The 19,866-nt window shown below is 39.5% G+C and overlaps 3 protein-coding genes and 2 long non-coding RNA genes across 10 annotated transcripts in view; 3 read left to right on the top strand and 2 right to left on the bottom strand.

The window, feature by feature from the left end:
* LOC114458605 (uncharacterized) overlaps window positions 1-19,866 on the top strand; it is a 259,265-nt gene that overhangs the window by 50,028 nt on the left and 189,371 nt on the right. The window lies entirely within an intron of this gene.
* Window positions 1,515-2,222, top strand: LOC114458630 (uncharacterized). The gene is made up of 2 exons (XR_003673086.1): window positions 1,515-1,704; window positions 1,830-2,222. It is a non-coding gene; the product is annotated as an uncharacterized LOC114458630 (long non-coding RNA).
* LOC114458607 (zinc finger BED domain-containing protein 4-like) lies at window positions 2,614-6,293 on the bottom strand. Its single transcript, XM_028441027.1, has 2 exons — window positions 3,598-6,293; window positions 2,614-3,393 (listed from the first exon to the last, which is right to left on the bottom strand). Exons 1-2 carry the CDS (start codon window positions 4,839-4,841, stop codon window positions 2,715-2,717), a joined length of 1,923 nt encoding a protein of 640 aa, XP_028296828.1. The 5' UTR covers window positions 4,842-6,293; the 3' UTR covers window positions 2,614-2,714.
* On the top strand, window positions 5,723-19,609 carry LOC114458618 (G-protein-signaling modulator 1-like). 2 transcript variants are annotated; one of them, XR_003673080.1, is made up of 10 exons: window positions 5,723-6,387; window positions 10,358-10,703; window positions 13,609-13,830; window positions 14,795-14,983; window positions 15,056-15,152; window positions 17,422-17,587; window positions 17,734-17,828; window positions 18,619-18,788; window positions 18,938-19,030; window positions 19,561-19,609. XR_003673080.1 is itself a non-coding variant. In XM_028441047.1 (9 exons), the coding sequence occupies exons 3-9, from the start codon at window positions 13,699-13,701 to the stop codon at window positions 18,941-18,943; spliced, it is 855 nt and encodes a 284-aa protein (XP_028296848.1). In that variant the 5' UTR covers window positions 5,723-6,387; window positions 10,358-10,703; window positions 13,609-13,698; the 3' UTR covers window positions 18,944-19,274. The 2 variants fall into 2 exon arrangements, 1 of the variants encoding a protein (XP_028296848.1); XM_028441047.1 differs by lacking the exon at window positions 19,561-19,609 and having other exon boundaries at window positions 18,938-19,274.
* Window positions 18,374-19,703, bottom strand: LOC114458625 (uncharacterized). The gene is made up of 2 exons (XR_003673081.1): window positions 19,543-19,703; window positions 18,374-19,184 (listed from the first exon to the last, which is right to left on the bottom strand). It is a non-coding gene; the product is annotated as an uncharacterized LOC114458625 (long non-coding RNA).

The following is a 19,866-nucleotide window of genomic DNA, read 5'->3' as shown; positions in this document are numbered from 1 at the left end:
TCTTTTTACATCGTGACGTCATCTTCCACAACCAACAACCGTGAAGCTGGAGGAGAAGCTTGAAACATTTTATTTACACATTTATTTTAATCTATAATTAGTGCTAAATTCTCCAGGTGTTCATATAGGGTAACAGATTTAATTTATGTCCATGTACCAGTTTTCCACAAGTTCTTAAGGACGTTAAACTCAAAGCTGCTCTGGTTTTTATTGAACATTTTATTTCTTGACACATTTTATTTACAAATTGTGTTCATTATGAGTGCTAAATTCTCCAGGTGTTCAAGGGTAACATATTTTACTTGTTTTCATAAACCAGTATTCTACAAGTTCTTAAAAAAAATAAAGGATAAAGAATTTGCTGGTTTAAAAACACTGTCTTATAATTGAAGGAACATTTGTTTTTTGTTTTTTTAATTACAGTACAGTACATTTAGTAGCATGTACTTTTTTACTTTACCATTAGTAAAGTAATAATTATCTAAAACATGTTTTATAAAGCATGGTTGACTCTCTGTCTGCAGGCCTGCACCTCCGGCAGCACCTCGCTACCCCGCTCTGGACTCAATCTTGATGATGTGATCATCCAACAGTTTAAGAGCTTTCTCAGTGTTGAGGATAGAGAGAAGCGTTTGATGTGTTCCTGCACTCAGCACTTCCTGTCCTATGGAAAAACGCTCATTTAAATATGGCGTCTATAGTAGTGGGCGTGCACTGTAACGTTTCAAACTCAACGTTCTTGAAGCCAAAATACGACACTTAGGGGCGTTTCCATCTTGCAGACTACTAGTGGCTCAGTGTTAGTGAATCTGGGTCATCAATGGTCCAACTTATCATCAAGTCCAACACCTGGTGCTGATGGTGTGAAGAAAAGCTGAAAGAGCTGATGGAGAATCACACGCTCTCAGGAACATGTCCTACCTTTGGATCACGTTGGAAGAAGTTCTGGATCTTGAATAACTGTTGTTACTTGTTGTGTCAATAAAAATGCCTTTAGTTTCATTTATTCTTTTGTTTTATTCCTTCTCACTGACCTCATTCCTGTTAAATTACAAACTACGACTGTTAAAGATGGTGACGAGGTCTTTGTTTTTTAAAGAGTGTGTGTGTGTGTGTGCGTGTGCGTGTGTGTGTGGAGCAAATATCTCCGCAGTGCCAGTTCGACCTGAAACTCGGTCGATGGGTTCCAAATACCCCAAGTGTGTGTATCTGTTATTTTGGAGTCATTTGGTCATTTCAAAATGTTTATTTTAATTTTATTTCACTTCTGGACGGCCCCGAAATGAAACCTATTCAGCTTTTGACCTCAGGGTGTGAGGGGGCGCTAGCGCACCATCTATATCTATTTCACTGCACAGCTCACTTCCGCTCACTTCCGGTGCGTGAATGAGCCTCCGTGGACTTCTCTTTTCTCTTTTGAGGAAAAATACTTCAAAACGTTTATTTTCACGTTAGTTTGATTGTTCGCTATTTAGACCGGACAGAACTCACCCGGAAGTTATTGACGGCAATTAGTGATGGGAAAACCGGTTCTTTCCTCTGATTCGATTCTTTAACTCTCGAACATTAAATTGAACGAGTCCCGAACGAATCATTTCGTTCATTTGTACAGCAGATGGCGCTGAAGCCTGCACAATGCAGAACTCATACCGCCGACGTGTTTTCTCCAACTATAAATACTGTAGACAAGATGGTTTGCTTCAGGTGACAAAGTATAACACACAAAATGCCATAAGCTATTCAAGCCATTTGAAAACCCAGGAAAGCTAACACACACCACAATAATGTAACTTGTGTCCTGTATCCTCTCTGTTATCATTGTTTAACAGCACGGCAGTCTGGGTAACTGTCACGTGACAGTGAAAACAGACCAATCAGAGAGAAGTAATGCTGCTGGCGCAGAGCTCAGCCTGAGCCAGAGCTGTGAACCGATGAACGATGAACGAGAAAGACCCGGTCAGCCCGCGAGTCATGTGACAAAGGAACCAGTTGGACGAACGAGAACGAAGTACTGAGCTGTGAACGATGAACGAGAAAGACCCGGTCAGCCCGCGAGTCAGACTCGTGACAAATGAACGAGTTGGATGAACGAGAACAAGTACTGCTCTGCTCCACAGCCTGAGCAGACAGAGACCCTTTCGGCTGAGCAGTCGATCACATGACAGCTGGGGAGAGGACAGCGAATGTAAAACTAATTTTGACAATTAATGATACAATTAAAACAAAAAATAATAGTTGATGAGTTGCCTATGTTTACATGGTGCATTTATTGTGTCCAAAAAGTGACATTATTATTATTACTATTATTGTTATTTTTATTGTGTTTGTTGTTATCATTGTTATGTTTGATTATTTTGTGGCAGAGTATAACACAATAAATATGCTGATATAATTTTCGAAAATATTTATTTTTAAAGAGACTTATATATAAACACACTTTACATTATATACACAACACTACACACATCTAAGAGACAAAAATAAAGTTAAATAGAAAAAGTTAAAGAATAAAATTAAATAAAAACCAAACCAACAATATTGCACAATTAAAAGTGACACATGTGTATTATATACACAACATACACATCTAAGAGTAAGAGACATAAAGTTAAATAGAAAAAGTTAAATAAGAATAAAATTAAATAAAAACCAAACCAAACCAAACCAACAATATTGCACAATTAAAAGTGACACATGTATATTAAAGGCCAGCTTTAAGGCAAGTTGGCATTTAGAAACACAAGCTGGCGGACCTTGGAGGGGCTGAGCCTGTTCCGTCTGTCTGTGATTATCTGCCCAGTCTTTGAGAAAACTCTCTCAGAGGGCACAGATGTGGCCACAATGCACAGTCTAGTTTTCATCACCTCACACAGAGTTTTGAATACGGGCGAGCACATCCTCCACCATGCCAGAGGATCTGATGAGCGGGATAGGAGTGGCTCTGCCAAGTAGGCCCGCATCTCCATCATGGCAGCAGTTGAGGTGCTCGATGTGGCAGAATCTGAGGAAGTGGAAGCCCTGGTGCTTGCAACCCTCTCATCGAAGTCTTCCCAAAACATGGCCCCTGTGCTGGCAGCCACAGAGGGATTTTGAGACTCCTCCTCCTCACTGTGACTGGGGTGGTTGTGTGCTGCAGCAGCTGTGATTCTCTTCACAGTGTCCTCTGCAGCCTTGCTGTTAACAAAAGCTTGCTTTTTGAACCTTGGGTCCAAACAAGTTGCATCAGCAAGCTTCTCAATGTGCTCCACCTTGCTGAACCTCTTCTGCATTTCAGACATCAGGCTGTCCACCAGTTTTTTAATAGGTTCATGGACTGACGGGCTTCTTTGATGGCGAGCAACAATCCTCTGAAGACCTCTTGCCATCAGAATCACTTTGGAGGCAGTCACAAACCTACAGACAGAGTTCAATTATTCATATTTTGTTCTCAAAAGCAGTTATAACAGTGTACTATCACAGATCAATGTCATGTGTCTTTGTTAACAGTAAGGATACAGTTAAAATCCATCACTAACTATATATATATTTTTAAATATGAAGTTTGTGCTTATTAAAAGTGAGTTAGTTTAATATAAATGAATTACTTTAACTACATACCTCTCAGCGCTCACTTCAACGGTGACCTCCTCAAAAGGTTTGAGGATGTCCGCTGTTTCCTGAGCAATTTCCCATTCCTCTGTGGACAGTGTGGATAGGGGTGCATTGATAAGTGCCAGGGTGGAGATGACTGGATCCTTGACATCAATGAACCTTTTCACCATATAAAATGTGGAATTCCACCTTGTAACCACATCCTGCTTCAAGCGCAGCTGCTCCTGGCCCATCTGTTGCTGTGTGGCCTTCAGCTTGTCTGAAGCAACTGTGCTTCTGTGGAAGTATTCCACCACAGCTTTTATTTTATGAACTGTACCCTGAACCTCTCTAAGTGCAGCTCTCACAACAAGATTTAAAACATGAGCAAAGCATGGTATGTGGTCCCAGTGCAGGTGGTCTCTCAGGGCTGCCACAATGTTGCTGGCATTGTCTGTGACACAAGCTACAACTTTGTCACTGACACCCCATTCATCTGCAACTCTCTTCAACTCACTTGCCAGGTGAGCAGAAGTGTGTCTGTCTGTCAAGACAAAACAGTCCAGGAGATGGGATGTCATTGCAAAATCCTGTACATAGTGGCAGGTCACAGACATGTAGCTTGTGGTTGTTACAGATGTCCAGCAGTCAGTTGTGAGGCATACAGCAGGAGCATTCTTGATTTTCTCCAACAACTCAGCTCTTATCTTTCCATACATCTTTGGCAGTAGAGTTTGAGAAAGTGTTTTCCTGCTTGGCAGAGTGTATGAAGGGTCCAGGGTCTTTGTGAATTCTTTGAAGCCTTTGTCCTCAACGATGGAGAATGGTTGATAGTCAGAAGCTATCATTTTAACCAGTGCTTCATCCAGTTTGCTCTGCCTGAGTGGATCCATTGGCCTTGTAATGTAAGTGCCCATATGTGTTTGTTGTGGCCTCCGTGGTCTAACTGCTGTTTGGGTGGTGGTGGTGGGTGCTGCTGGTGTACTGGATATTGCAGAAGCTGTAGCCAGTGTTGCAGCAGCAGTGATTTGAGGTCCAGATAAAGTGCTACTGGTGGAGATATTTGCAGCTGCTGCAGTGGCTCCATCGTCACTCTCCCCCCTCACTTGTGCTAACTGCACAGTTGGATGTGCCGTTTTAAGGTGTCTTCTCAAATTTGAAGTGCTTCCTCCTTGGGTTGATAAAATCCTTTTGCAAATATTGCATTTGGATTTAGTGGCTGAAACCTCACTGAAATGGTTCCAAATGTCACTCCTTTTCCTTCCACTCATTTTTCTGACCTGCTCAGACCCCTGTTGTTTGTGTTCTGATTTTACCTGGCACTTAATGTAAATGTAGGTGATGGGTGGGGGGATGGGTAACTGCCCATCATGGAGCCTTGAATGACAGTAGCGCTCAATTTGTGGCCCAGAATCACGTCACTCCTAGTAGTTCACTCTGTGCGACATTAAAATGTGACGAGGTGAAAAAAGCTATATCATTAGAGTCAAACAATTGCCACTTTGCACACAATTTCATGCCAAACCCCATTTAGCTCAGGTAGTAGAAAAATGTATAAATAATTACGCCAACTTGTGACGTGAATTAGTTTCGCACAGTGGGAGTGGATGCGACACCGGCATGTGCCGTGACTATAACCGAGTGAACCCCCTGTTGCGCTGTGTGAAAGTGTGTACGACTAATTATGCTCTCAAGTGCTCTTAAACCAGTATGCAAATTTGGGCTATGTGAGCTGCTGATCAGAGGCTCTAAAGTTAACATTTAGTGAGAATTTGTGGTGCGTTTCCACCTCCTTTTCTCATCCGATGCAAACCCGTTATGTAGGCTATCAGACTGACAGCGATACTGCAGCAGCAGACGAGCAGAGCAATACACAGATTAATATAGCGCAGGTAGACTTATATAAAAAATAAAAAAATCTCATGAAATTGTGACTTTTTCTCCGGACATGTCACAGAACACAGACGTGTGCAGAAAGTTTTGAACATGAGCAAAAGCAGAGTGGGTAACCGGAGCTATTAAGTGCAGCCTAGATGTTTAACGTAATTAAAATTATATTATTCAAATAAAAAAGGTTAAAAGAACCGGAGACCGCTGATTAGTTATGATTTCATGAATGAATAACGTATTGTGGTATTTTACTATTGTGTGGCAAATAACACAAAGTTAACACGTTGATATAATTTTCGAAAGTATTTATTTACAAACACATTCATTATATAGGCTATACAATAACACAACAAGGACTGAAGACCACTATAATTATGATTTCGTGAATAAATAATCTATATCGGGTGTCACATGACAAATAAACTGTAGATATCAGACATCAATCATTTCCTTGTTCAGCTCTCAGTCAACAGCCCCCCAGCCCCGTAGCTGTCTGAGCCACAGCTGTCACGTGACGAATGAACGAAAGAGCAATCCGTCATGATCCGTATGAACGAATCGTGAACGAACCGAACGAACTGCAGTGCTTGCTGCTCACAGACAGCCTGTCTGTCACGTGACTAAAGAACTGGGACCTGAGAATGGATCCAGCTGAGTGAGTGGTGAACGAATCATTTCTGTTTCCTGTCTGCTGCTGACTGAGCTCATGCAGCTGCTGCCATGTGGCGAGAGAAGGTACTGCATGAAAATGAACGAATCGCTCCCTGAGAAGACTCGTTACTCCCGAGTCATATAAAAGATTAGTTCATTTTGAACGAATCGTTCACGAACGATACAACACTAACGGCAATGGCTGCTGTGTTGAAAGCTGCACATTTTTTCGTGGCGCGTGTGTGTGAGAATCAACGGAGGAGTTTACAGTCTCAGGTAGAGTCTCACACACACACACACACATTGATCAGGTGGGCTTCACTATCGATCACCGTCTACGTGACATGCGTGCAGGTATGTGAGTGTTGAGTTGAATAACGGACCACCATTTAGTCCGGTTACAGTCTGTGTCACGACACCCGTCCATAGGGTGATAGTGAGTGTAGTGTTATGCTCTGAGTCAGATCTAAGTGTTTACATGTCGCTACATAGTGAAGGTCACCTGATTACTGCAGCTTCTCTCACGACACACCTGCCACTACATCTAACTACTGACAATAGAGAAGTTTAGTGAAAGTTAGGCAGGTACACGTGGATGGACTGGTGCGTATGAATTTAGAATGGATTCCCCCCAACACACACCAAACAACAAAAATATGAAAATGACTCAAAATACACAAAACTTAATATTTAAACAAAAAATACACAAAAGACAACAGAAATGCAAAAAACTACACTAAAAAAATACAAAATGACTCCAGAATCACACTACAAATGCAACAAAAAACAATAATTATACAAAAAATGCATAAATGACGTAAAACAAAAAAACTAAACAGTATTTATACAGGAAGTACACAAAACAACAGAAATGCACAAAAAATATTCAAAAGGCTCCAAAACACATGAAATGACTCCAAAAAACTTGTACTACAGAAAAATACACCAAACAACAAAAATATGAAAATGACAATATACACAAAACTAAATATTTATACAAAAAATACACTAAAATGACAACACAAATGCACAAAACTACATTAAAAAAAAAAAAAAAATGCACAAAATGACTCCAGAATAACACTACAATGGCAACAACAAACAATAATTAAAACAGAAAATATAAAAATGAGTAAAAAAAAAAAAAAAAACACATTCATCATGCGAATGTCTCATAGAATTAAACCAGGGAAATTGCACACGTTATTTTACTTTGCACCTGCAAATATACCCCTTAATAATACTACAGAGTATGTTATTATTATGCCCGTAACTGTCAACTCTCCTTAAGCGCCCACTATATGAATGCATACTTCTGACGGGGACTGTACTAGTCTATACTATAATTCAAGGGAGGTAGGTGTGTGTGTGTGTGTGTGTGTGTGTGTGTGTGTGTGTGTGTGTGTGTGTGTGTGTGTGTGTGTGTGTGTGTGTGTGTGTGTGTGTGTGTGTGTGTGTGTGTGTGTGTGTGTGTGTGTGTCTGTGTCTGTGTCTGTGTCTGTGTGGAGCAAATATCTCCCCGACGCGATGCCAGTTCAACCTGAAACTTGGTCGACGGGTTCCAAATACCCCAAGTGTGTGTATCTGTTATTTTGGAGTCATTTGGTAATTTCAAAATGTTTATTTTAATTTTATTTCACTTCTGGACGGCCCCGAAATGAAACCTATTCAACTTTTGACCTCAGGGTGTGAGGGTGTGCTGAAACCATCAGCCACTGGTGAGTCTTTTACAGACAACATTCCCAACCCGTTCAATTCTCCATCTGGAAAACTGCAGATTGTCTGTGGTGCCGTGCATGGAAGCTAAGCTCTGACCACTCGGTTCAAAGGTAAACAATGATTTTTGTTTTTTTTTAAATAAGACAGCCGAATAGTAGATAATAATTTAATTTACTTACTCACTCGTAGTTTGGAGCTTTACGTTTTGTTTTGCGCAGTTTTGTTGTGTTTCTGATTGGCACTACAATGTCTATGGAGTTTGGTTATCAGCGTCTCAAACATTTCCCGGGAACACATACACAAGGTATTTATTTATTTATAATTAAAAATATACTAAATAAGTAAAATAAAACAAAAAAACGAAACAATATTTATACTAAAAGTGCACAAAAAGACAATTGAAAGATTAAAAAAAAACACACAAAATGACTAAAAAAAAACCGTACATTACAGAAAAATACACCAAACAACAAAAATGACTCCAAAGACACAAAACTAAATATTTATACAAAAAATAACAACAGAATGACATTACAATGGCAACAAAAAATTATATTTATACAAAAACACAGCAGAAAGATACAAAAATACACATGACTCCAAAAAGCATACACCAAACAACAAAAATATAAAAGTGAGTTAAAAAAAAAAAAACAACGCATTTATCATGTTCATGTCTCATGCAATTAAACCAGGGAAATTGCACACGCTGTTTTATTTTGCACCCGCAAATAAACCCCTTTATAACACTACAGAGTACAGAGTATGTACACCTCTTTTTACATCTAATCTTCAAACACATACTCGTTTGGACATAATTGACAACTCTACTTAAGCTCCTCCCACTATATGAATACATACTTTTGATGGGCACTTTACTAGCAACCAAAAACAATTATACAAAAAACGCACAAAAAGACAACTGAAAGATAAAAAAAATACACAAGACTCCAAAAAACATACATTACAGAAAAATACAACAAAAATATGAAAATGACTCAAAACTACACTAAACTAAATAATTCTACAAAAAAAATTCACAAAATGACAACAGAAATGCACAAAAATACACAAAATGACTCCAGAATCACTGCAATGGCAACAAAAAACTATAATTATACAAAAAAAAGCACAAAAACACAACAGAAAGATACGCAAATACACATAATGACTCCAAAAAACATACATTACAGAAAAATACAACAAACAAAAAAATATAAAAGTGAGTTTAAAAAAAAAACAACAAACACATTTATCGTGTTCATGTCTCATAGAATTCAACCAGGGAAATTGCACACGCTGTTTTATTTAGCACCCGCAAATAAACCCCTTTATAACACTACAGAGTACAGATTATGTACACCTCTTTGTACATCCAACCTTCAAACACATACTCATTTGGCCATAATTAACTCAACTTAAGCTCCCACATGAATGCATACTTCTGACGGGCACTGTACTAGTTTAGATTAATGACCAATCAGAGCATTGACAGGAAACAACAAAAGATTTGTTTTCTAATGTTTTCCTTTTGTGTGTTTTGTGATGTTTTGTGTATTTGAAGTCATTTTGTTTTTTTTTTAAATATTTCTGTGTATATTTGTAGCCGTCTTGTGAGTTTTTTGAGTATTATCTTGTATTTTTGTCATCCTTTTGTGTAGTTTTACAGGTTTGTTTTGTGTATTTTTTTTGTCATGTTTTTAACACATTTTGATGTATTTTATGTCATCACTGTGGGATGTTGATCATGGTTCCTGGGAACCTGCAGTTGGCAGCCCTCTATGATTAATAAAGTATACATTACTTATTTTTGCCATCTTTTTGTGTATTGTAACTTTTTTTTGTACTTTTCTGACATTTTGTGTGTGTGTTATGAGACATTTTGTGTAACTCCTTTTTCATTTAGTATATTTTTTCTGTGTATTTGCAGTTTTCTGCTTAATTTTGTGTCTTTTCGTTGTGTTTTTACTCTTTTTTTTTTTGTACTTTTCTGTCATTTTCATTCTTTTTAAAGGCGTTTTGCTTTTGTTGTCATTTTGTTTGTTTTTCATTTATTTATGTGAATATTTTTAACAGTCTTGTGTGTTTTTGAGATATTTTTCTTGTCCCTTTGTGTATTTTTACTGTTTTGTGTACTTTTTTGTCATTTTGTGTGTTTTTGGTGGCTTTTTGTCTATCTCCTTTTTCATTTTGTGTTTTTGTTGTAGTTTAATGTGTCATTTTGTGTATTTTTCTCACCTTTTGTCGTTGTTTTCTCCGTTTTTCTTATATTTCTGTGTGTATGTGTAACTGTGAGTAGTTGTGTGTATTTTTCTGTGGTTTTGTGTACTTATTGGATGGCTGCAGTGACCCCTGGGCCTCTTGATCTAAAACAGGCAGGACAGAGGCTCTCTAGGGCTGAATAGGAGGAGTGTAACACATACACATTGTGTAACAACGTAACACACAGAGCACTAATGGTCACATGACACCAGAACAGGATCAATGTTTGACTTTAATCTGTGTTTTTCTTCTTGTTTTCTGACAGTTCTCCCTGATTGGTTCTCGCTCCACCAGCACAAATGATCCTCCATCATCCCTCCTTCCTCCTCCTTCATGTCTCCATCCTCTGAGGTGAAGGTGTTGGATCCCCCCCCCCCCTCAGAGTTCTTCCTCTCTGAGTAAATCACAGTTTGTGGAGCGTGTGCGTCGCAGTAACCAGGCGTGCCAGCAGGGGGACTTTTCATTGGCTATCCAGCTCTACAGTGAGGTGCTGACCCCCACAACTACATCCTGTACAGCGACCGCTCAGCAGCCTACATCAGAGTGGGCCGCTATAGCCCCGCCCTCAATGACGCCATCAAACTCGACTCATCAACCCTAAGTGGCCCAAGGTAGGAGCTAACCCCTCCCCCCCATTTATTTTATAGATCTGAGTCACTGAATTGATCTGATTCATGACTCATTTGAATTTCCACCATGGCCAGTGTTTTTACACTTTTGTGTTTATTCATCATTTAAGTATTTGGTTCTTTTTTTTCTTTTTATTCACTGCATTTTGTTATATTTTAATTTAGTTTAATTTAATTTAAGTCCGTTACCTCGTCCTATAAGGGGATCATTTGTTATTGGTGGTTAATGGTGATTATTGCTCATTAATTGAGGTTGATGGTGATTAATGGTGGTTCATGGTAGTTAATGGTGTGTAACTATTTTGGATCAGGTGACTCCTGTTAAATCCAATCTATCTACACAAAAAGAAGCGTTCCCATGGATTAATGAAGATATCCTAATTCTTAAGTCTGTGTCAAAAGACTGAACGTTTGTGGAAATCCACAAACCTTGAGGTTCACAGGCTTTTTCTCAGGGATCTTGTGTCATCTCACAATGAAATGGTTGTGAACACCAGATCTGTTTATATCCATCAACTGGTAACACTGAACAAGAAAAATCCCAAAGTGTTGTTTGACACGATAAAGTTTCTCGTATGTCCTGCTGCTCCAGTTACCCCTGTTTATTTTGTGGATGTTTTACTGATAAAATGAAGATATTAAGGACCGTGTGGTACCTCTGCTGTCTCTGAGCCTGTCTCCAGCTTGTGGTCCTCATTTAGGACCGTGACATTTGCCAATATTTCTGCTCTGGTGACTAAGATGAAGCCCTCCTCTTGTTCATCTGACGTCCTTCCTTGTAGGCTCTTTCAAAAAGTGTTTGAGGTAATTGGCCCTGGTGTTACCAAAATGGTTAACCTCTCTCTGTCTACTGGTGTGTTTCTAAATGTTTTCAAACATGCCATAGTGGAGCCACTACTTAAAAAAGCAGCTTTATACCCCACGGACTGCAATAGTTTCAGGCCTTTTTCTAAACTCCCGTTCCTGTCTAAGATCTTTGAGAAGGTGGTCTGTGACCAGCTGACATTTTTACTGGATCAAAGTAACGTCCATGAGACGTTTCAGTTTGATTTCTGTAAAAAGCACTCTACGGAAACGTCCTTACTGAAAGTGTCCAGTGATGTCATGATGTCTGCTGATTCTGGAAAATGCACTGTTCTGGTTCTCTTAGATCTGTCCTCAGCCTTCTACACCGTTGACCATCAGGTCCTGCTGAGAAGATTGAGGGATCAAGTAGGACTGACAGGGTCAGTTCTACAGTGGTTCTTCTCTTATTTATCTGGGCATAGCTTTAGTGTGACAGCTAACCAAATTAGGTCTGAGTCAGCGGATTTGTTGTGTGGAGTCCCTCAAAGCTCCGTTTTGGGTCCTGTCTTATTTTTGTTGTATTTGACCCCCTTGAGAAAGATCGTCCAAAGGTTCAGTGATGTTTCTTACCACGTATTTGCTGATGACATCCAGCTTTACTGCTCCTTTAAGCCGTCTGAGACGCAGAAGCTAAACTCTTTACTCCATTGTTTAGTGGAAATAAAACGATGACTCAGCGACAACTCTGCAGCTCAATGCAGACAAAACTAAAACACTGATTATTGCCCCGATGACTCAATTCCAGGGTTTAAACAGTACTTGGGTGACGTAGGCCAGTCTGCTAAACCAAGCCTTAGAAACTTAGGCGTTATCTTTGACAAAGACCTATATTAGTGCAGCACTGTGAACATCTGATGAGGAACTGCTTCTTTCAACTAAGGAAAATATCTAAACTCAGGAAAATGGTGTCACAGAATGATTTGGAGCTCATCATTCATGCTTTTGTGTTTTCACGTTTAGACTATTGTAATAGTTTATTCACATGTTTGAACAAGAAGGAGCTGTCACGTCTGCAACTAGTACAAAACTCTGCAGTGAGAATTCTGACCCGTACTAATAGGAGGACTCACATATCTCCTGTTCTAAAAGAACTTCATTGGCTGCCAGTGTCTTATAGGATACATTTTAAATTCTGGTTCTAGCGTTCAGAGTAGGGATGTAACAATTAATCGTAAGGCAGTTAAAAATCGATTCATAGGTATCACGGTTGATATCAATTTTCTGAAAATTGAATCGCAGTAATTTTTTTAACCAGCAGATCCAGAAGTGTAGGCGGCGGGCGGAGTCTTCTAATACTTTCTTTCTGGCCGCCTTCTACTCTTAAATATGTTAATAAATGATTCATTACCCCTTTAGCACCGAAAGAATATTTGTAATATTACATGAATATCTGTAAAAGTCACGTTTTTCTATTAGCTCTGCCTGCTAGCGTAGCTTCTCTTCTAAACTGCACAGAATATCTGCATGCCAACCAACCACTGGGTTACCAGCGCCCTCTGCTGGTCCAAACAAATATCTGATGGAAATACAGTAAAATGACTGTTTTTTTTTTTTGTTTTGTTTTTTAAGTCCAATTGTTAAGGCACAAAATACATTTTCAGTTGCACTTTTAAAAATAACTATTATGCAGTTTTGTATTGTTTACTGTAGAACCAGAATTTAAATAATAAGCTTCTTCATTTGTATTATTCCTTTATTTATTTCATTCAAGATTTGTTTTTAATTAAATTGCATTGTTTTAAATAGTTTATCGAGGGATTCTTTTGACGATGAAAAATAGTGTAGTATTTTCCCAAAAAAAATAAAGGAATATTTTTCAGTCATTTATAGACAGTCCCATTTTGTAAAATAAATCATGAGAGAATCGTATCGTGAGTTGAGTGAACCGTTACATCCCTAGTCTCGACCCAATCATAAAACTGAAAAAATGTGTTTGTCATTTTTATTCTGTAAATATTGAATTGAGTTGTTTTATTTGTTTAAATTTAACCCTTTTTTAACTGTAAACCATCGCTGACTGTGCACTTTGTGTGTGTTCCAGGCGGCGTCCAGCGCTCTGAGCAGCCTGGGCCACGTGTACACAGCCATCACTGACTACCCCAACGCTCTAGCTAGTCATGAACAGTGTGTGATGTTAGCCAAACAAACACAATCACTTCTAACTGAGGCTCAACAGCTGGGAAACATGGGCTCAGTTTATACTGCGTTAGGAGACTTTACCAACGCTGTTCACTGTCATCAGCAGCACCTGGACATCGCTATGGTACGCCATGGAAACAGTCACAGTAAAGCAGTGGTTCTCAACTTTTGGGTCACAAGACACTGGGAGGGGGTCGCCAGATTGCTTCAAGAAACTAATAATATTTTTTAACAATTTAAGCCCATTTTTTTTCTGCAACTTCACCAAACTCACCATATTTTAACCTATTTTCATCACTTTTTCTTGCCATATTTTTGCTCCTTTTAATGTATTTTTGCTACATTACTCCCATTTCTGACACTTCTACATCACATTTCAATGACTTTTCTACACATTTTTTCCACTTTCCAGACACGTTCATCACTTATAAACCCTTTCTACCACTTTTACACCTAATGTCATATATATTGACCCATTAATGTCACTTTTAACCTCTTTTCACCATATTTCATGATTATTTTTGCCAATTTAACCACATTCACCATTTGTCATGCCCATTATTTGCCAGTTTAAACTAAATGTACCAATATTGACACTTTGAACGTTTTTTTTTACCACTTTCTCTCTGTTTTTACAACTTTTAACCAATTTCTGTGGTTTTTAAAATCTTATTTCACCACCTGTTCCACCATTTTATTAGTGATTAAAACCAGGATTTCCATCTTTAAGATGACTATAATAATAGTAAACGTTCCTGGATAACAGTGGATATTATTCAGATGAATAAATAAATGTGGTTATCACAGATTCATAGAACAATGGACCATCATTTTACTGACTTTATGGATGGACCCCAAAAATCTCTCCCCTTTATTCCCCCTTATAGATGGTCCTGTCTCCACATGACTGTTCTTCAATGTTCATGTCGTGTTCAACCACCTTCAGCTACAGTGAGGGTCCCCGCTCTCTGGGACCTTTATTTTGGGGGTCGTGGCCTAATAAAGGTTGAGAACCACTGGTATAGAGAACAGTTCTGTGACGTTTATCATTAATCAGCATTACAGATTGATGTGTGTTGCGTCTGCAGACGTTAAAGGAGCCCCGTGAGGAGGCTAGAGCCTACAGTAACCTGGGCAGTGCATTCTACTCACAGAGGGACTATGAAAAGGCCGTGTCGTACCACACTAAGGTTCTAGAGCTGGGCCAGGAGCTGTCGGACAGAACTATCCAGATGAGGGCGTACGCTGGGCTGGGACACGCCACACACTGCATGCAGGTCAGCCTTTCAGCTCATTAAGAGAGATCTGAACCAATGATGAACGTGTAACGTAATGACTGGGCTGTACAGGACCTGGAGGGGGCTGGGCGGTACCACCAGAACCAGCTGCAGACGGCCCAGGAGCTCCAGGACCGCGCTGCACAGGGACGAGCCTCCTCCAATCTGGGTAGGATTCACTTTATACATGAGACAGGTTTATTCTTCTTCCATCAGAGATAAGAGCCTCTGCCTTTTGAAAAAAATGTTTATTATATATTCATAAGATATTATTAAAAAAAGACAAAAACAATCTTGCTGGCATTACTATGTGGATATCAAAGAAACTTCAAAGTGATCAGCAGACGCCTCTGATGAAGACTGGCAGATGTCACTCGAGTCGAAACATGTCAGGAGATCAAAGTAGATTTCCAAAAGAACAGTTGTCTGAATAAATAAAACATCTTACACTCGTCTGATCTTCAGCTGCTTCCATGATGAAATGAAACCAACTGGTTTGTTATGCTAGCTTTAAATCCTTCCAAATGTAAGGTAACAGGTTCAGTGCCTGCTTACAATTTTCTAGCATCAACAGTGGAAATGTCCTTATTCCTGCTCTCTTCATCTCTTCTCCTTCTCTTCAGCTTGTCAAGAACCTTCCTGAAGGTCCAGCTGAAAGCTGGGCTAGAGAAGCAGTAGACCACAGGGTTGAGAACGCTGTTGAAGTATGTGAAACACACCGAGGTGTAGAAGGCCAGGTTGGCCTTTTCAAAGTAAGAGCACTCGTCGTACCAAACCTTGAGGATCCACACGGAGAGGCGGGACATGGTGCTGGGCAGAAAACAGGTGATGAAGATCAGCGCCACGGCCAGGACAAACTGCACGGCCTGTTTGATCTTCCCTCTCCTCTCCATGGGTCTTCTCGTCAGCTGCCAGGCGATCCTGACACTGCAGAAGGCCACGATGGAGGTGGGGTGCTTGGGTGTGGGTGGTTGGGGGGGGCAGGATGCTGGGGTGGCGGGATGCGCTGGGTGCTCAGCTGCTTGGGGCTTCCTCGGATGTGTGTGTGGAGGGCGGTGGCTGCCTCTTAGCCTGGGATCTTGGGAGCATCTGGGGGGTTGCTCGGCCGTGGGTGGGTTACCTGGGGCTCCCTGGCCCCCACTCTTTCTGCTGTCCTGGCGGCATCTGTGGGCCCGGGGAAGTTCCTGGGTTTGCGGTAACGGTTCTTGCACATATACTGGTATACGATGCACTGGCACGCCTTGGGATGTGGGATAAAACTCACACTGGGCTTAATTTTAGACACGTTAATCCCAAATACCTGCTTTAGGTACTACCACTCACTCATTCCCCCTGTCCACAGCCACCACCATTATAGCTAAGCTTCACACTTGTCACTATACTGGCTTGATTACACAACATAATAAGCACAATATATTCTACAACTTCACATCTCACCCTCACTGTAAAACAATCTATTCTTCCCCACCTTTTCTATTTCCTACCTTGAGTCTCTCCTCCCTGCTCCCTATCCCTTCCCCCTACCCTTAGGTGTAACACTGCTCTCCCTTTTTATATCCTCCCTATAATAAAAGAGTTCTTACCCTTCCTTAGGGAGGGCTGGTGATGGTCACAATTAAGCAATAAAATAATTCAATTTATTTTATTGCAATAACAAAACATGCATTGCTGTCTCATAATGATTGCACTTCTTGTAGTGTTGACCTTTGACAGTATGTACAGACAAGTTAAAAAAAAAAAAAAAAATTTTTTTTTTTTTAAATATCCGAAATATTGAATACAAAAAATTAATTTTGTAGATTTAGATTTTTTTATTTGTTTTTTATTTCGAACATGTAAACAGAAAATATTCACATTTCAGTTTACAATTTATATTACCGAAGTAGAAGAACTACATACTTATTTAATCCTATCCATAAATCCCTTCTTTTTTTTTTTTTTGGTAATTAACGAGCTTCTCACCGGAGGTGTAAAGAGTACTGAAATATCATACTCAAGTAGAAGTACTGTAAGTTACTTGATTGAAATTGTACTCAAATGTTTTGATTCCAGTCAGTGATGTAACATCATGGTGATAGGACCCGGTGCAAATTTTTTTTTTTTGTGCCCCCACCCTAAACACAAGTACATGCACACACACGCTTGGACACACATAGGCACAGCAAGTGAAAACTTCCTTCTATAAAATCTTAATGTGTCTGTACTGTTTTATTTATTATTTGCAACTTAACGCCACATTTTTCACAAATGTGTTTTTGTCAACTATCCAAAATCTATGAAAGAGAACAGGTGAACGACATAGTATGTAATAGATTAAATCAAATACAGAAAATGTAAATGTCTGGTGTAAACGCAGCATTACGGTGCCTGGAACCTGGTGCACCATCAATAGTTACGCCTGTGATTCCAGTCTCACATGTTTGATATTTGTCTTTTAGAAGCAGTCAGTCCAGCTGCTTCCCTGGTCCTGTACCCAGCACCACCAGGACCACCACCAGAACCAGTAGCAGTAGCAGCAGCAGTAGCAGTACCACCACCAGCAGTAGCAGGAGGAGGAGGAGGATCATACCTGGAGAGAGGAGGAGCTCCAAAGTTCAATCGCAAGTGAGTCAGCATTAAAAAATGTGTCTGAATGAGCGTGTTCTTCTCAGGTGTTTATCAGTCATGAATCCAACGTTAATGAAAAAGCAACATTTCTTATCCATTGGAAGTCTAAATGTGACTGTAACATGTGTTGGCTCCGCCCTCAGGACGGGATCATCTCTCCAGAACTGGACACTGGCTTCATTAGATCAGAGAGCAGCCCCCTCCCCCCTTCTCCTGTCCACCAGATGGCGACAGAGAGGTGAGACCAGCAACATACATGTATTTTATTATTATTACGTGATGAAAACATGGAGAGATATTCTCTTTTACTTTGAAAGGACTGCTTTCAATCTAAAGCTGACTACATCCTTTTGTCCACAATCCTTACATTGAAATAAATAAAACAAAAAAATACAAAATCAAAAGAAGAAATAAGTAAAGAAAATAGGGATTTGATATTATCACCATCCTTTGGTACCAATTCGATAAATATTTATTGTGATTCTACGGAAGCAGATTAGGGCCAAATTTGATAATGAAAATAATTTTGGGCAAATCAACATTAAAGTTGAAAAGACGAAATTAAAGTTGAAAAGATGAAATTCAATTTGAAATTTCAAAAACGAACTCAAAATACAACATGGTGATAAAAGTCAAAGGTTTGCTAATAAAGTTTAAATAATTATTCTCTTCATCAAAGTTGGCCTTAATCCACTTCTATACAGTTCAATAATAACGATTATTGAAACTCACTGAGACATTTTTTTACAGACCACGGGAACATAAACGACACTGCATGTAGGGTTAGAAAAAAATAAATAAATATATTGATATTTATTATCTTTACACAAAATAAAATTGTGATATATACATGAATCAATATTTTTCCCCCTCTCTTATTAAAAAACCTGTTTATTTTCTTATTAAAATCTATGGAGGAATTAGTCATAAATAAATAAGTCCCCTTCAAAATAAAAGCAGTGTTTTAATGTGGATATAGTGTTGTTTTGGACTTCCTGTGATTGCTGAGTCATGGTTTTGTCCTCCAGTGTCCGATTGTTCTGCTGTGATTCCATTGAGTCCATCTCTGCTGAGGAAAGCTCCAGGAATCCTCCGTCTGTTTTTCACCCGCCCACAAACGCCAGCACGGCTCAGCAGGAGAAAAGTGGGAGGAGCCGCAGCCTCTACTGCTCGTCACCGCAGCGTGTCACATGCAGCAGTAAGAACAGTCATTTCCCCTTTAACGACCCTCATTTATCACCCGTTCCTACGCTACATCTGGGCCGTAGCACCACACTTTGGGCCCTGGGTACTAACCCTCTTCTTGGGCCCCTACTGTAAGTTATGTGCACTTGTGTCTGATTCCAGGGATGAGATCCAATGTTCAGCCTCCTGCTCTGATGTCCAGATCCACTCAGACCTCAGCAGCAGTGGAGAGGAGCAGCCGGACGCCACAGCACCGTGAGAACCTTCTTTATTCAACCAGTTCAGAGTTCTCAGTGAGAGAAACGTCTCTGATTTATATCAACTAAACAGCTTCCTCACATTCACATCAGGGAAAGGAAACCAGGAGAGACACTGGTTATGATGAACATGGCAAAAATCATCATGAAATCTGGTGAAAAGAGGTTAAAAGTGACAATAATGGGTCAACATATAAACATTAGGTGTAAAAGTGGTAGAAAGGGTTTATAAGTGCTGAACATGTCTGGAAAGTCAAAAAAATGTGTAGAAAAGACATTAAAATGTGATGTAGAAGTGTCAGAAATGGGAGTAATGTAGCAAATTTAAATTAAAAGGAGCAAAAATATGGAAAGAAAAAGTGATGAAAATAGGTTAAAATATGGTGAGTTTGGTGAAGTTACAGAAAAATGATAAAAATAAGCAAAAATGGGCTGAAATTGTTCAAAAGATATTCACACACACACACACACTTTCTTCTGACTGAGCACTCACTGAATGGAACTCCTAACCTGCTTTATGATTGGCAGACTGTTGCAGAGACTCCGCCCCTCATCGGGTCAGACCAGTGAAGAGCCAACACAACCGTGCTCTTTTTCTACGCCAGTTTCTGCCAGGGTGTCCACCTCAAAAACTGTAAGTACACACACACACACACACACACAATATACAAAATAACTCCACAAACACACAAAACAACAAAAAGACTCAAAATAATATGAAAAACACCGAAATGGATTAGAAAAATACACAAAGGAACAAAAAATGTAACAAAACCCCAACAAAACAACAAATAATTAATCCAAAAATACACAGAATGATGTTATGACTTCACA

Source organism: Gouania willdenowi, unplaced genomic scaffold, assembly GCF_900634775.1.
Source record: "Gouania willdenowi unplaced genomic scaffold, fGouWil2.1 scaffold_14_arrow_ctg1, whole genome shotgun sequence".
Taxonomy (NCBI): domain Eukaryota; kingdom Metazoa; phylum Chordata; class Actinopteri; order Blenniiformes; family Gobiesocidae; genus Gouania; species Gouania willdenowi.
Note: the sequence above shows the minus strand (reverse complement) of the source record. Positions and strands in the feature narration are given on the sequence as shown.